General features: G+C 41.6%; 1 protein-coding gene across 1 annotated transcript in view; it reads right to left on the minus strand.

Annotated features, from left to right (window-relative positions):
- RARS (arginyl-tRNA synthetase) overlaps window positions 1-16971 on the minus strand; it is a 38704-nt gene that overhangs the window by 3729 nt on the left and 18004 nt on the right. Inside the window, exons 8-12 of the mRNA XM_003781962.3 lie at window positions 15620-15749; window positions 14209-14313; window positions 9344-9522; window positions 8729-8838; window positions 3156-3261 (exon numbers count right to left, since the gene is read on the minus strand). Of these exons, the coding sequence (XP_003782010.1) occupies window positions 3156-3261; window positions 8729-8838; window positions 9344-9522; window positions 14209-14313; window positions 15620-15749 (630 nt within the window). The remainder of the gene's footprint in view (window positions 1-3155; window positions 3262-8728; window positions 8839-9343; window positions 9523-14208; window positions 14314-15619; window positions 15750-16971) is intronic.

Genomic DNA, 16971 nt, shown 5'->3' on the forward strand with positions numbered 1-16971 from the left:
TGACCCCAAAAGGTGTGGCACACACCAAGACTCCACCCCTCTCCCTCCTTCCCTCAGGACCATGTTTCTTTAAAAAAAATTGGGGCATGGCTCAGCACCTATAGCTAAAGTGGCTAGGGTGCCAGCCACATACACTGGAGTAGGTGGGTTAGAATCCAGCCTAGGCCTGACAAACAATCATAACAACTACAACCAAAAAATAGCTGGGCATTGTGGTGGGCACCTGTAGTCCCAGCTACTTGGGAGGCTGAGGCAAGAGAATTACTTAAGCCCAGGAGTTGAAGGTTGCTGAGAGCTGTGACGCCATGGCACTCTACCCAGGGCAATAGCTTGAGAATCTATCTCAAAAAAAAAGTTGGGGCTGGGTGTGGTGGCTCATGCCTGTAATCCTAGCACTCTGGAAGGCCAAAGCAGGCGGACTGTCTAAGCTCAGGCATTGTGGCAGGCACCTATAGTCCTGGCTACTTGGGAGCTGAGGTAAGAGGATCACTTGAGCCCAAGAATTTGAGGTTGTTATGAGTGGCACTCAAGCCCAGTGTGACTAAGTGAGACTCTGTCTCCAAAAAAAAAAAAAGGTGGGTAAAATCTGTGAAGCAACTGTTGAAAGTCACTGCACAGCATCAACACAAGTGAAGTCTGAGGGGCTGTACTTCTTTTTTGTTTTGTTTTTTTAAGAGATAAGAGTCTCACTTTATTGCCCTTGGTAGAGTGCCATGCCATGGTGTCACAGCTCACCGCAACCTCCAACTCCTGGGCTTAGGCAATTCTGTTGCCTCAGCCTCCCGAGTAGCTGGGACTACAGGTGCCCAGAATGCCCAGCTATTTTTTTGCTGCAGTTTGGCTGGGGCTGGGTGTGAACCCACGACCCTCAGGGTAGGGGGCCAGAGCCCTACCCACTGACCCACAGGCACTGCCCTGTAATTCTTGAGAGAAGAAAAGCATAGGGAGTGAGTCCCATTTTCACTTGGCTTTTCCCCTGAGGGCATTTTCCACCTCACTCTGTAGAGGGTACGAGGTACAGAACCCAAGCAGAAAGCAGTGGTCTTACTGGGTCAAGACTACAGAATTCAGAGAATGGGGCTGCCAAAGAAGTGAGGACAAAAATCCCCCAAAAGAGGGCACTGAGAGGAGTGAAAAACTTGTGAGAAGAATTTCTTTCAACTTTTGGCACGTACAAGGCAAGACTCTCAAAAACCTATCAGAAAAGAGTGAGGAGGTGATTAAAAGAGCTGAGTGGCGGTGTCAGCAGCTGTGCGATGCTGGGCAGGCCCAGCTGCAGCAGGGTGAAAAGTACTGTTATGAGACCAGAAGGGCCTTAGTGCAGGAGTAAGGACTTCACTATGTTTGTTAGTAAACATAACAAAATGTGGCATATCCATTCAAGTGAATACAATAAAAACTAAGGAACTGCTGATGTATGTGGAAAAGAGGATATACTTTATGAGTTCATTTATGTGAAATTCCAAAATAAGCAAAAGTGATTTACAGCGAAAGTTTCTGGGGAGCTAGAAATATATCTTGATTGAGTAGTATTATAAGATGTATATATGTAAAAATTCATCAAGTCATACCATTTTATTATAGGTAAATTAACTTATAAAATAAAAATATTAGTTGAGGGCTTGGTGCTTGTAGCTCAGTGGGCGTCAGCCACATACACTGAGACTGGCAGGTTCAAGTCTGGCCTGGGTCTGCTAAACAATGACAACTGCAACCAAAAAAAAAAAAGAATCAGGTGGTGCTTGTGGCTCAAGGAGTACGGCACTGGCCTCATATACTGAAGGTGGTGGGTTCAAACCCAGCCCCAGCCAAAAACTGGAAAAAAAAAATTGCTGGGTATTCTGCTGGACACCTATAGTCCCAACTACTTGGGAGGCTGAGGCAAAAGAATTGCTTAAGCCCAAGAGTTGGAGGTTGCTGTGAGCTGTGACGTTACAGCACTCTAGTGAGGGCAACATAGTGAGACTGTCTCAAAAAAAAAAAAAAATACTAGTTGAGACTGGGTGAGGTGGCTCATGCCTGTAATCCTAGCACTTCAGGGGTTAAGGGAGGCTGAGGCAAGAGGACTGCTTAAACTTAAAAGTCCAAGACTCCACCTCTACAAAAACATAAAAAAAAATTAGCCAGGCATAGTGGTATACATCTGCAGTCCTAGCTACTCAGGTGGCTGAAGCAAGATTATAGCTTGAGCCTAAGAGTTCAGGCTGCAGTGAGCCAAAGCCCCTCAAACTAGCTGGGGTAATCAAACAAATGAAAGAGCCAACGTAGTTTCTGTCACCAAGCATCAAAAAGACTCAAACTGACAGGTCAGTAAACTTTCTACTTTTCACCTGATTGTGCCAGACTGTGTAAGCCAGGGTTAAAAAGCAAAACTGCTTTGGAGATACCAGCTGGGCAGACTTGGTTACCACTTACTGACAGTAAAAAAAAAAGTACTTCCATTTCACCTTGCTGGTAAAGGAAAGGGAACAGGTAGAAGGATGCAGCCTAACAAAGTATCATTTTGTGTGTTTGGCCCTTTCATGTCTACATCTCGTCCTACTCAGTCTCCCCTTCTGTGGTTTTACTCTTCAGCGTGTCCTTCCAAAATACCACTTCACTTCCTGGAGAGAAAGGATCTAAGACCCTGGCATCTCAATCCCTGACCTCTCCTCTGCTACTCCCATCTTAAAAATTTTTTTTCTTGTTAGGTTTTCTTCATTTTGATAGAATTCCTCCAAATTTCACACAAAACAAAGTCCATTCCAAGGGTGCTGTGAATGGCTATTATGCTGCCTGCTCCGATGGCTCAGCAATGGCCTTGGGTAAGCCCTGACGACTACAGCTACTCTACAAATGCTCCCAGAGAAGGAGTCAGCAGACGTGGACACTAATGTTGGCTGAACTATCAACCCCCTTCAGTCGGCAATACTCTCCCATCACGTGGAACTGCCACTAAGAAGCAGAGATACTATACTACACTAACAAAGGAGGAGAAAGCCACAGCCCTCTGTAGTAGCCAAGAAAGAAAGAAATGCGCAGGAATGCATCAGACTTACTGTGCAATAAAATCTAAGCAACATAAGCCTGTCCTACGTGGCGTGACTCTTACAATACTCCTCATTCTCTCAATGAAAAATCACAATGCACAGTACACCAACAAGGCCTTGAATTACCTTGTCTCTTTCTTTTTCCTTCAATTTGTCCATGGATCGTTTAAGTCCTTCTTCCAGAAGGTCTCTGAGGCGCACTGTTTCACCGGAACGTGTTTTAAACTTCTTCCTAAAAAATTCCAAAGCCTCAGTCAAACAGATTTTGAAACAAACCTTTTCTTTCTTTCTTTTTTTTTTGTATGAAAGGTTTTATTGGTGGGGAAGGGAGGCTGTGGAGCAGCATTAAGGAAAAGAGAAAAGAGGGGAGAGTGGGAAGAGAAGAGAGAGAGGGAGAGTAGAGAAGAGTGAGGCGGAAGAGGGGCAGAGAGAAGAGTAGAGCAGATAGGCAGGAGAGTGGAAAGAGAAGAGAGAGAAGCAAAACAAACCTTTTCAACCTTGAAACGTATTAAGAGACCTGAGCACAAACTATATCTCAGGTACAGGTTTCCCCTGAGAACTATCAAGACAGTGCGTGATGCCATGGTAACACTGCCTCATGCTAGGGGGCAAGCAGACAGTCTGCCAAAAGAAATGAGGTGCTATCAAGAGTCTCTCATATCTAGCCCTCAGCTCAGCGTATCCTATGCTATAGCCCTTTATAGCACTCTCTACATGTTTACTTTTAATACATCCCCTAACAGGAAAAGTAAGAAGTTATTTGTTAATTTGTTCACTTTCCTGGAACACCAAGTTTGGTTTAATTGTTTTACCCTTTTAGAAAAATTACTAATAAATACATGTTTGCTGCTGGGCAGGGCACTCTGGGAGGCCTAGGTGGGTGGATTGCCTGAGCTCAGGAGCTCGAGACCAGCCTGAGCAAAGTGAGACTCTGCCTCTACTAAAAATAGAAAAACTAGCCAGGATTGTGGTAGGCATCTGTAGTCCCAGCTACTCAGGACACTGAGGGAAGAGGATCACTTGAGCCCTAAAGTTTGAGATTACTGTGAGCTATGATGCAAGGCACTCTACCCAGGATGACTGAGTGAAACTGTCTCAAAAAATACTTATTAAAAAAAAAAGTTTGCTTCTAGAATTGTTTGAAAAGTGAGCAAATTCTTTACTGCAATCTTATTTGCATTTCTCTATCTTAATGATTCTTCTTGTTCAGTGGTAACCAATCCTGGATGTTTATCAGAATCAGCTAGAGAGGTTTAAAAAAATAAGATGTCTAAGGCCTGGGCAGTGGCTCACACCTGTAATCCTAGTACTCTGTCTCAAATAAAAACAAAACAAAAAAATAAGATGCCTCATTCCACTCAGATCAGAATCGTTGTAGATGCAGCAATTGCCCTAGGCAGCTGCACTATTGAAAGGCATTTTGAGAAAACTGAATTTTACTTACTGAACAGAGCAGAAGGTTACATGACATCAAGTATATAATTTGTCTTTTTTTTTTTAGGTTAGAAATCCTTCAAACATAAGAATGGCACAAATGAAGCATGCTATTCTACCACAAAGCCTATCAAAATATGTAAATGTGGTACTTCCTACTAAAGTTTTATTTTCAGAGCTTGCCTTAGAAAGGATCTACTTCCTCTAGACTTAAAACCCCTAGATAAGAGACCATGTGGAGACTCCCGAGAGAGTTCTTCAGTTCTTTCCCACTTCCAGAAGTTCTGGTGTTTTTTACTTTTTCTGTATTCCTTTCTAACTTCTAACAAAACTCCTCTCTTACCACTGGAAAAAAGAAGGATCTACTTGCCCTTTATCAGAGAATTAAAATTATTCCACAAGTACTTATGTATCTGCATGGCTTTCTTTATGCCAAACCCTCCTTGGGTGTCCAGCTTCCACTCTGTGATGCATGAAAACCATCAGTCAGTAAGTTAAAGGAAGCCTTCCCACTGCCTCTACTTTCCAATAATTGGTCCTTTCAGTAATTTTTTACCTGTGCCTGCCTTGAATTTTTCTTTCTTGTGTTGGTCTCTGACCAGTGGTCACACTAGGAGGGATGCATGCCTAAATACCAATAGAGCTCTTTTTTTTTTTGAGACAAGAGACTTACAATGTCACCCTCGGTAGAGTGCCATGGCGTCACAGCTCACAGCAACCTCAAACTCTTAGGCTTAAGTGATTCTCTTGCCTCAGCCTACCAAGTAGCTGGGACTATAGGCACCCACCACAAAGCCCATCTATTATTTTGCTGCAATTGTTGGCAGCTGGCCTGGGCTGGGTTCAAACCCACCAGCCTGGGTGTACGTGGCTGGTACCCTACCCAGTGAGCCAAGGGCACCGCCCAACAAGCGAGCTCTTAAAATACGGATGCCTAATAGCCACTTCAGACCTACTAAATCAGTAACTCCCGCAGTGTGGCCTGGCATATACATTTACACAGGCTCCATGGAGACTGGGCTGCTGTACCTCATAGGCTGCTCCAGGAAAGACCCTATGTTCTATTTACCTATATTAACAGGTGGAGCACCCAGCCAACGCCACTGATACCAGGCGCTCAACGAACAGCCAGTCAAGGGATAGAAAAGTGATGATGAAATAAAAGGACAATTCAATATAACCAAAAATTGAAACAAAAAATGTCACTAAAAACAGATGGCACAATCTGTGAGAATATTAAACATTTAAAATATGGTTAGCTGCCACTGGTTAACATATCATTTAAATTATTCTCTTTAAAAAAACTGGACTAGGTTGCCGTAATTACATGATACTCAGACACTTGAGCACAGGAAAAAAATGAACAAGAAGTCCTTCATCATTACATGACATGTGAATTAAATGCCAAGACATAAATACTAATGATATATGTACAAAGTGTGATAATTTCAGCCAACTGTAGGAACATCACCTAAATGTCTGAATACTAACTGTTAAAATGAAGATACTGGCTTGGCGCCTGTGGCTCAAGTGGCTAAGGCACCAGCCACATACACCAGAGCTGGCAGGGTCAAATCCAGCCTGGGCCTGCCAAACAACGACAACTGCAACCAAAAAATAGCAGGGCATTGTGGAAGGCACCTGTGGTCCCAAGTACTTGGGAGGCTGAGGCAAGAGAATAGCTTAAGCCCAGGAGTTTGAGGTTGCTGTGAGCTGTGATGCCACAGCACTCTACCCATGGGGACAGCTTGAGGCTCTGTCTCAAAAAAAAAAAAAAGAAGAAGATAATGGGTAGTATCTGTGGCTCTGTAGTTCAGTGGGTGGTGTGCCAGCCACATACACTGAGGCTGGCGGGTTCTGGGTCAGCTAAGACAACAATGACAACCGCCACCACCACCACAACAAAAATAGCCGGGTTTTGTGGCAGGCACCTATAGTCCCAGCTACCTGGGAGGCTAAGACAGGAGAATCATTAAGCCTAAAAGTTTGAGGTTGCTGTGAGCTATGACGCCATGGCACTCTACCCAGGGCGACATAGTGAGACTGTCTGAAAAAGAAAATGAAAAAGAAGATACTATGCGCAGCACTAAACTCACTGGCAAGTTTTTAAGAACGTTCTTAGGATCATAAACTTAATAGTAAGGTCCAGAATCTTTTGATTTCAAAAAAGTATAGCTCCACAGAAAAGTCACAAATTATAATTAGAAAATGTTTCTTTTTCTTTTCTTTTTTTTTTTTTTTTTTGAGACAGAGCCTCAAGCTGCCCCCCTGGGTAGAGTGCCATGGCATTACAGCTCACAGCAACCTCCAACTCCTGGGCTCAAGCGAGTCTCCTGCCTCCGCCTCCCAAGTAGCTGGGACCACAGGCACCCACCACAACGCCCGGCTATTTTTTGGTTGCAGCCGTCATTGTTGTTTGGCGGGTCCGGGCTGGGGATTCAAACCCGCCACCTTAGGTGTACGTGGCTGGCGCCTTAGCCGGTTGAGCTATAGGCACCGAGCCTCTTTTCTTTTTTTGACATAGAGTCTCACTTTGTTGCCCCGATAGAGTGCTGTGGTGTCACAGCTTACAGCAAACTCAAACTCTCGGGCTTAAGAGATTCCCTTGTCTCAGCCTCCCAAGTAGTTGGGACTACAGATGCTCACCACAACATCGGGCTATTTTTAGAGACAGGTTCTCACTTTTGCTCAGGCTGGTCTTGAACTCAGGCCCTCAGGCACACCTACCTTGGCCTCCCAGATTGCTAGGATTATAGGCATGACCCATTGCGCTCAGCCTAGAAAATGTTTCTAAGGAGGCCTTTGATCTCTATAGATGTATAATTAGTATCTATAATACCCTGACACCTAATCTCCCTCTTACATTCTCAATTAAGGCTTTTGTACATTGGCTGGCCACATCTTGAGCTAATTCACGTGGTTATTGGAAGTAGTACTACCTTTGTGGGATGGTAATATTTATTTATTTATTTTTTATTTTTAATAAATATTTTATTTTTATTTTATTTAAATATTTATTTTATTTTTAATAAATATTTTAAATAAATAAATAAATAAATATTTATTTATTTATAGACAGAGCCTCACTCTACGCTGAGTAGAGTGCTGTGGCATCATAGCTCACAGCAACCTCCAACTTCTGGGTTTAAGCGATCCTTCTGCCTCCGCCTCCCAAGTAGCTGGGACTACAGGCGCCCGCCACAATGCCCAGCTATTTTTTGGTTGCAGCTGTCATTGTTGTTTGGCGGCCCGGACTAGAATTGAACCCGCCACCTTAGGTGTATGTGGCTGGCACCTTAGCCACAGACACCAAGCCGGTAATATTTAAATGGCAGGTAATCTTAAGACATTAGTGAATGAATGCATTATTAAATGTCAAAGAATTTGTACCTCTGAATTAATTCTGTATATAAATATTTGATTGTATTCACCTTTTTAATATTGAACAGAATGTAGGGAAACAACCGCAAAACATAAAAACTGAAAATACAGATATTCACATGTAGGTCTCAATGAGTATTTTTCAAAGGCTGGGTGTGGTGGGAGCATGCCTGTAATCCCAGCACTCTGGGAGGCTGATGGGGGTGGATTGCTTGAGCTTGGGAGTTTGAGACAGGTCTGAGCAAGAGTGAGACCCCATCTCTGAAATTAGCCAGTGTGGTTGGCACTTGTAGTCTCAGGTATTGAGGAGGCTGAGGCAAGAAGATTGCTTCAGCCAACAGTTTGAGGTTGCAATGAGTGTGATGCCACTGTACTCTACCAAGGATCACAAAGTGAGACTGTGTCACAAAAAAACCCCCCAAAACCTGAGGTGAACATAAAAATGAAAGCAGTAAATTTTAGAACTTAATTGGATTCTCAATAAACTTAACATCTTTTGACTAAGTGTTCAACTCTGAAGAAAAGAAAAAAATCAAAGACATTTACAAAATGCTTGTATTATACTATTGACTATTTTGTCTGAAATCTGAGCGGGTACCTTTATATATTTTATAAACTATGACCTATGAGAGTGGAAACCCCCTTTATAATCTGTTAAGTCTACAATCTGGTTTCCATTCCATTTTGCACATCCTATCTCTCTAAGAGGCTACCTTCTCTGCAGTGATGAGACATAAATACAAAACTCTCCGGGTTAACTGTTACAACATATGTAAGATTAAAGAAAATCCTGGACTTTAATTCTCACATGGTATCAAATGAAATGTAGCCTCTTCTAAGAAAATGGGGAATATCATTACCATATTCAGATTTCCCAAACTTACTTGTCTTCCCCTAGTACCACACCAAATCCAGCATGGGACACTCGCGTTACTTTAGGGTCATACCAACCAATCATCTGAGCAGCAGCAAATACTGTCTGGAAGTGCACAGACTACAAAGCAACAAAAATAGAATGTTACTTGCTAGTTTTCTAATAATAATAAAGACTTCAAAGGCTCTTGTGCTTAGGATTAAACATTTGTAAAATTCAAACACAAATCTTGAGAGGCAAGTACTATTACAAAAGCTCTTCCATTATTCCCTACGTAGAAAGGAATAGTAAGAGCAAGATTATTATCACACTTTCTACTATGCTCACAGGTTTTTAAATAACATCAATTGTACTTTAGGTCTCAACAACTCCATCAATAAGAACAGTGGCTGAGGTTTAGAGAAGTATTCTTTTCCAATTGTGGAAACAAGGAGAAAAGCTCAGGAGTGTTTGGGTTTGGCTAGCTCCAAACCCTATTCTTTCTCCTATGTTAACATTTATGTGATGAATCTTAGTCTTTGGGGAAAATGTATACAGTTTTCTAGTGCCAAATACCACCACCCTCACCATCCTGCCTTACTTCCAACCAGACAATGTTAGAACATAAACCAATCCACAAACTCACTTGTCCACTGTCCACCACATAGATAATTATATCTGCTTTTTCCTCATATAGTCTTTGCTTAAGAGCAGCCAGGTCAGATGTATCATAGGTATAACCTCCATCTGATTTTACTATAGTTAATGGTATGGAACACCCTGGGACAAACACAATCTTTCTGCCATCATCCACTTGCACAAAGCCTGAAAAAAAAAAAAAAGCCCATTTATCAATAATGTTGATAAAAAAAGCCTTTATCAATAATGTTAAAAGAATCCTGAAGGAGTATGAATGGTTAGTCATTTTAGAAAATATTTATGAGAGAGTTCAAGAAATTACTTATTATTTTCCTACCATGATCTACTAGAAACCTTGGGAAAATGGCTACTTTCAAGGTTGTCTGGACACCAGTGGGGCTGTGAGGGCACAGATCAGATATCCTGGCAGTTTCTGGATTCACTCTATACTTGGCTCCCAAACTTGTTACAGTACTACCACACTGGAGCCCACCTCCAAAACATTTTTTGGTTTTAAGCTAGAGCCATGGCTTTCCTCTTTGAGAAAGGTACAATTTTTTTTTTTTTAAATTGAGACAGAGTCTTACTTTGTCTCCCTCCATAGAATGCCATGGTATCATAGTTCATAGCAACCTCAAGCTCTTGGGCTCAAGTGACTCTCTTGCCTCCGCCTCCCTGGTAGCTGGGACTACAGGTGCCTGCCACAATGCCCAGTTATTTTTTTATTTAGCAGGCCCAGGCCAGGTTTGAACCCAGCAGCCCCAGAGAATGTGGCCAGCGCTCTAACCACTGAGCATGGGAGCCAACCAAGATACGATTTTTTTTTTTTTGCAGTTTTTTTTGGCCAGGGCTGGGTTTGAACATACCACCTCCAGCATATGGGGCCAGTGCCCTACTCCTTGAGCCACAGGCGCCACCCCAAGATATGATTCTTATATTGGCTTTTAATAACATGCTGTAAAGAAGTTAATACTGTCTTAGCAAATAAACATGGCAGAACTTAGCATATGGAATGATGAAAGAAAAGGAAAAGCAATCACATTTACACACATGATCAAAAGGCAAAATTCTTGAATACAAGAAGGGACAAAAAAGATGATGATGAGAGTAACAATGGCTGTGTATCTAAGGGCTACCATGTGCTCAACACTATGTCATGATGCGTCTTAACTTTATTTTTTTTTTTTTTTGAGAGAGAGCCTCAAGCTGTCCCCCTGGGTAGTGTGCTGTGGCTTCACAGCTCACAGCAACCTCCAACTCCTGGGCTCAAGCGAGTCTCCTGCCTCTGCCTCCCAAGTAGCTGGGACCACAGGCGCCCACCACAACACCCAGCTATTTTTTTTTGGATGCAGCCATCATTATTGTTTGGCGGGCCCAGGCTGGATTCGAACCCGCCACCTTAGGTGTATGTGGCTGGCGTCTTAGCCGCTTGAGCCACAGGCGCCGAGCCGATGCGTCTTAACTTTAACCTTTAATGATAACTCTATGCTGTAAATAATTTTTTGCTTTCTTCCAGTTTAGAAAAATGAACCTTGTTGGTAAGCTTAGGGCAGCATAAAATGGTGGCTAAAAATTGAAGCTCTGAAGCCAGACTGCCTAGGTTTGTATCTCAGACTTATCACTTAAGTGATAAGTTATTCACTTCTCTGTGCCTATTTTCTCATAAATTATTTTCAAAATTTTATTATCTTAAGAATATGGTCCCTAGGCCCTAGAGACCATGATACCTAAATATTTCCCATTCAAAGAGATCTCCTTGGAGATCTGGCTATTCCAGATCTGAGGCAGGATTTGTACAAAATAAGCCTGCAATATCATATACCATGAAGCAAATTACCAAAGACTATATGAGTTGAGAAACAAAAGAAAAGTACAATGTAAAATAGAAAATCCAATTTGAGGAGAGTACCATTAGCCAAAAATGGGATAATCTGAGCATACAAAGAATAATAAAGGCAACTGACTAAAAAACAGAAAATATAACTCATTCACAATAACGCTCAAACAACTCATTTGTAATATCTGGAAGAGGCTAAGAAATAAACCTATTATTCTGACAACTGATTAAAAAAAAAATTGGCTCAGCGCCTATAGCTCAGTGCTAGGGCACCAGCCACATATACCAGGACTGGCGGGTTCAAACCTAGCCCAGGTCTGCCAAACAACAACGACAACTACAACAACAAAAAAATAGCCGGGCATTGTGGAGGGCACCTGTAGTCCCAGCTACTTGGGTGGCGGAGGCAAGAGAATCACTTAAACCCAAGAGTTTGAGGTTGCTGTGAGCTGTAATGCCATAGCACTCTACTGAGGGTGACACAGTTAGACTGTCTCAAAAAAAAGAACTAAGTACTAACACACCTGCCTCACATGGATTGTATCTCAGGAAAACCAAAATATTATGTGACAAAGATTGCATAGGAAATCCCAGGTGACAAAGGAGTAGGAATGACAGAACACTACCATTTTCTAATCTCTAATGAAGCAACAGATCAAAGTCATCATCAATATCTGTTATAACCATTAGTTATGGCCAGGAGCAGTGGCCCACGTCTGTAATCCTCTGAAAGGCCAGAAGATCACTTGAGGTCAGGAGTTTGAGACCAGCCTAAGCAAGAGCAGACGTTTTCTACAAAAAATAGAAAAATTAGCCAGGCATGGTGGTACATGCCTATAGTCCCAGCTACTTGAGAGGCTGAGGCAGGAAGATTGCTTGAGCCCAACAGCTGGAAGTTGTAATGAGCGATGATGATGCCACTGCACTCCAGCCAAGACAAGAGAGCAAGACTCTTGTCTCGAAATAAAAACAAAACCCACTAGGGAAAAGTCCTATGGGGAAGTTAAATTTAAGGAGAAATCAGGTTGATAATACCTGAACCATTAAAACACTCTCATCCCAAAAATGCAGCCAACTAGACTGCCTGCATTCTTGTAAATAAAACAAAAACAAAAGAAAAAAGAAAACACAAATCAGAATCTAATGAAGCTTCTTTTTTTTTTTTTGCAGACAGAGCATTAAGCTGTTACCCTGGGTACAGTGCTATGGTATCACAGCTCACAGCAGCTTCCAACTCCTGGGCTTAAGCGATTATCTTGCCTCAGCCTCCCAAGTAGCTGGGACTACAGGCGCCCGCCACAATACCCGACTATTTTTTAGTTGTAGCTGTCATTGTTGTTTGCCAGGCCCAGGCTGGATTTGAACCGCCAGCTCTGGTGTATATGGCTAAGGCCTTAGCAGTTTGAGTTACAGGCACTGAGCCTAATGAAGCTTCTTTAGAAAATACAGATAGAGAAATTATGTTAAACAACATTATATGGGAAACTCTACAGGACAGATGGCCCACTTTTTCAGTAAGAGAAGTAAAAAAGGGAGGGAGAAACCTATAGACTTAACAGAACTTAAGATGCATATGGGCCCCACATGGTTTCCCACACTGTAATCCCAGCATTCTGGGAAGCTGAGGCAGGAGGACTGCTTAAGCTCAGAAGTTCGAGACCAGAGTGAGCAAGAGACCCTATTGCTACGAAAAATATAAAAAATGAGTGGGGCATGGGGGCATGGGCCTGTAATCCCAGCTACTTGAAAGGCTGAGGCAGAAGGATTGGTTAAGCACACAAGTTTGAAGTTGCTGTGAGTTATGATGACACCACTGTACTCTAGCCAGGATGGCAACAGAGCAAGCCTCTGTCTCAAAAAAAAAGAAAAGAAAAGAAGGCTCGGCGCCTGTGGCTCAAGTGGCTAAGGTGCCAGCCACGTACACCCAAGGTGGTGGGTTCAAATATAGCCCAGGCCCACCAAACAAGAATGACGGCTGCAACCAAAAAATAGCCAGGAGTTGTGGTGAGCGCCTGTGGTCCCAGCTACTTGGGAGGCTGAGGTAGGAGACTCGCTTGAGCCCAGGAGTTGGAGGTTGCTGTGAGCTGTGATGCCACAGCACTCTACCCAGGGGGACAGCTTGAGGCTCCTGCCTCAAAAAAAGAAAAGAAAAGAAAAATCAAACAAATATTAAGTGAAGTGCACACTCTGATTAAAAAAATTATGAATCAGGTTTGGCGCCCATAGCACAGTGGTTACAGTGCCAGCCACATACACCAAGGGTGGCGGCTTTGAACCCCACCTGGGCCAGCTACACGACAATGAGACGTGCAACAAAAAATAGCCGGGCATTGTGGCAGGTGCCTGTAGTCCCAGCTACTTGGGAGGCTGAGGCAAGACAATCACTTAAGCCCAAGAGTTTGAGGTTGCTGTGAGCTGTGACACCATGGCACTCTACCCAAGGCAATATAGTGAGACTGTCTCAAAAAAAAAGAAAAGAAAATTATTAATCAGTTTGGGAAATCTAAATTCTAATAGTATTAAAAAAATTATTATTAATCTTCTTGATGTAATAATACTCCAGTTGTCCCTCAGTATATGCAAGGGATTGGTCATAGGGCCCCTACATATACCAAAATCCACACCTACTAAAATCCTACAGTGGGTCCTACAGAACCTACATGTGTGAAAAGTTGGCCCTCCAACATAACATCCCAAGAATATTATATTTTTGATCAGTGCTTGGTTGAAAAAACTTCTATGTAAAGTGGACCAGTGCAATTCAAGCCCTTGTTGTTCAAGGGTCAACTGTATTGTGGTTTCAGGGTAGAAAAAAGGGCCTATTCTTTTAAAGACACATACCAAAGTAGTTATATATGAAATTATATGTAAGCAGTATGTATAAGGTACAGATATAATAAAGGTGGCCAGGATTTATCACTGTTGACGCTGAGTGATGAGTACATGAAGTTGGGGGTTATTATAAATGTCCACTTTTGCCTATGTTTGCAAATTTCCATAATAAAAAATCAAGAAAAAAAAATTTGAGAACTTACCTTTACTTTCAAATTCCTCTACAATATCATTCATCCTATCTTGATAGAAGGATTCCCCTCTCTCTATTAAAGAGATGTCCAGTGCATCATAGATTTTATCGAACTCTAGGGAAAAAATGCCACCAAATAAGGAAAATGCACAAGAATTTAAATAGGAAACATGCATCTTACATTACAAGAAGTTTATTATTTATTCAAAACAGTCTCATGAAAATTACATAAAAATGTATGACACAAAACATTATATACATACTTTTTTTTTTTTTTTGGAGACAGAATCTCACTTTCTTGCCCCTAGAAGAGTACTGTGGCATCACAGCTCACAGTAACCTCAAACTTTGGGCTTAAGTGATTATCTTGCCTCAGCCTCCCAAGTAGCTGGGACTACAGGCACCTGCCACAATACCCGGTTATTTTTAAAGACGGAGTCTTGCTCTTGCTCAGGCTGGTCTTGAACCAGAGAGCTCAGGCAATCCACCCACCTCAGCCTCCCAGAGAGCTAGGATTATAGGCATGAGCCACCGTGCCCAGCCTCCATACTGTCATTTTTTTAAAAGTGAGAAGAATATAGTAGCATACGCATCAAAATATTAACAATGGGTTCTACTATTGATAACTTAAGTTTTCATAAGGAATAAGTATTGCTTGCAAGCATTTCCTATTCGGTGACCAAATATTTACTGAATTTTCTTAGTTTTTCCTAATTTGCACCACCTACCTGTCTCTCCAGCCACGCATCATCAATTACATAGCATTATAAAACATTTTACCACCTAGGCTTGGCTCAGCGGCTAGGGCGCCAGCCACATACATCAGGGCTGGCAGGTTCGAACCTGGTCCACACCTGCCAAACAACAATGACGACAACAACAACAACATAGCTGGGTGTTGTGGTGGGCGCCTGTAGTCCCAGCTATTTGGGAGGCTGAGGCAAGAGAATCACTTGAGCCCAAGAGGTTGCTATGACCTGTGATGCCATGGCATGCTACCAGGGGCAACAAAGTCAGACTCTGTCTCAAAAAAACAAAACAAAACAAACAAAAAAACCCCCAAACAAAACAAAACAAAAAATTCCATTACATCCTGCTGCATATTTCTATTCATTTTGGTCCCATACATTTGTAGATAATTTCATTCCTAAGTAGTTTAGAGCTTTGGTTGCTACTGTAAAATAATCTTTTCTTTTTCTTCTCTACCTTGTGATTAATTTTTGTTGACTTCTAAGAAAAAAATCATACCTGCCTCTTTTATTAAACTTTCTTAGTTGTTTCAGTCTTGGAAAAGTATTTAAGAAAAAATCAATTTGCCTGTACTTAAAAGTTTAAAATGTTGAAGATCAATCGTGAATAAAGACTGAGGAAACTGTATGCATACTATTTACTGGATGAATGAATAAAGACCAGAAACCCACCTTGGCGAGAGACATCACAGATAAGCTTCCAAGCTTTTATAATATCTGGATTTCTACCTTGGAGCAGAACTACACACTGATATGCCCGCTTCTTAAATTCCTCCTCAGTATCAAACCTCTTCTTAGATTCCTATGTTTAAGAAAAAAAAAGTAAAGTCTGTAAGAAGATCAGTCTTGTATTTTTAGAAAAAGAATTTATTCACTTCTGGCTTGGCTTCATAGCACAGTGGTTACAATGCCAGCCACATGCACCCAGACTGGAGGGTTCAAACCTGGCCCAGGCCAGCTAAATAACAATGACAACTGCAACAAAAAAGTAGCCAGGCATTGTGGCGGGTGCCTATAGTCCCAGCTACTTGGGAGACTGAGGCAAGAGAATTGCTTAAGCCCAAGAGTTGGAGGTTGCTGTGAGCTAATGCCACAGTACTCTACTGAGGATGACATAATGAGACTCTGTTTTAAAAAAGAAAGAAAGAAAGAAAGAAAAAAATTTATTCATTTCTAAACATACCCACACACACAGAAACAGTGAAAATTCAGAACACCAGAACAAGTGCTCTACACCAATAGTTAAGAATATTGTTCCAAATGAACCAAATGAACATGCCAAAGAATACTATTATTTCTTTTGTTTTTCTATTTTTTTTTATTATTTATTTTGAAATCATTTTCCTTGGCTGGCGTGGTGGCTCATGGCTATAATCCTAACACTTTGGGAGGTGGAGATGGGTAGATCACCTGAGCTCACGAGTTTGAGACTAGCCTGAGCAAGAGTGAGACCCCATTTCTAAAAATAGCCGAGTATTGTGGCAGTCACCTGTAGTCGCAGCTACTAGGGAGGCTGAAGCAAGAGGAATGGTTATGCCTAAGAGTTTGAGGTTGCTGTAAGCTATGATGCCATGGCATTCTACTGAGGGTGACAAAGTGAGACTCTGTCTCAAAAAAAAAAAAAAATCATTTTCCCTGAAAACACAGAAACCTCACCACAGTGCTCCCTCCAATTTCCTAATTCACAAAAGGTTGCTTCACACCAATAATTCTATTTCAAGAAGAGTTAATAAAGAATAGCTAACAGGTATGACTGAGTTTTCCGCAGGCCATTTTCCATTTTGGATTTGGTCCTAAATGAATCATTTATTTTTTTTTAAATAAAAAGACAGTTGCTTTCATTGTTTTATTTCTATTTTGAAAGCAATATATGCATACTATACAAAAATTAATGTTAACTGTACCCTAAACTAACCAGTGATAATATATAATATACAATTCCAAGTATTTCTCTGCCAATCCACATATCTGTTTTATAAAAAATCAGAAATGACTTTTCTTTACTGTAGTTTTTTTTTTTTTTT

The sequence above is a fragment of the Otolemur garnettii genome, unplaced genomic scaffold (assembly GCF_000181295.1).
Source record: "Otolemur garnettii isolate 467f Iridium unplaced genomic scaffold, OtoGar3 scaffold00003, whole genome shotgun sequence".
Classification (NCBI taxonomy): Eukaryota; Metazoa; Chordata; class Mammalia; order Primates; family Galagidae; genus Otolemur; species Otolemur garnettii.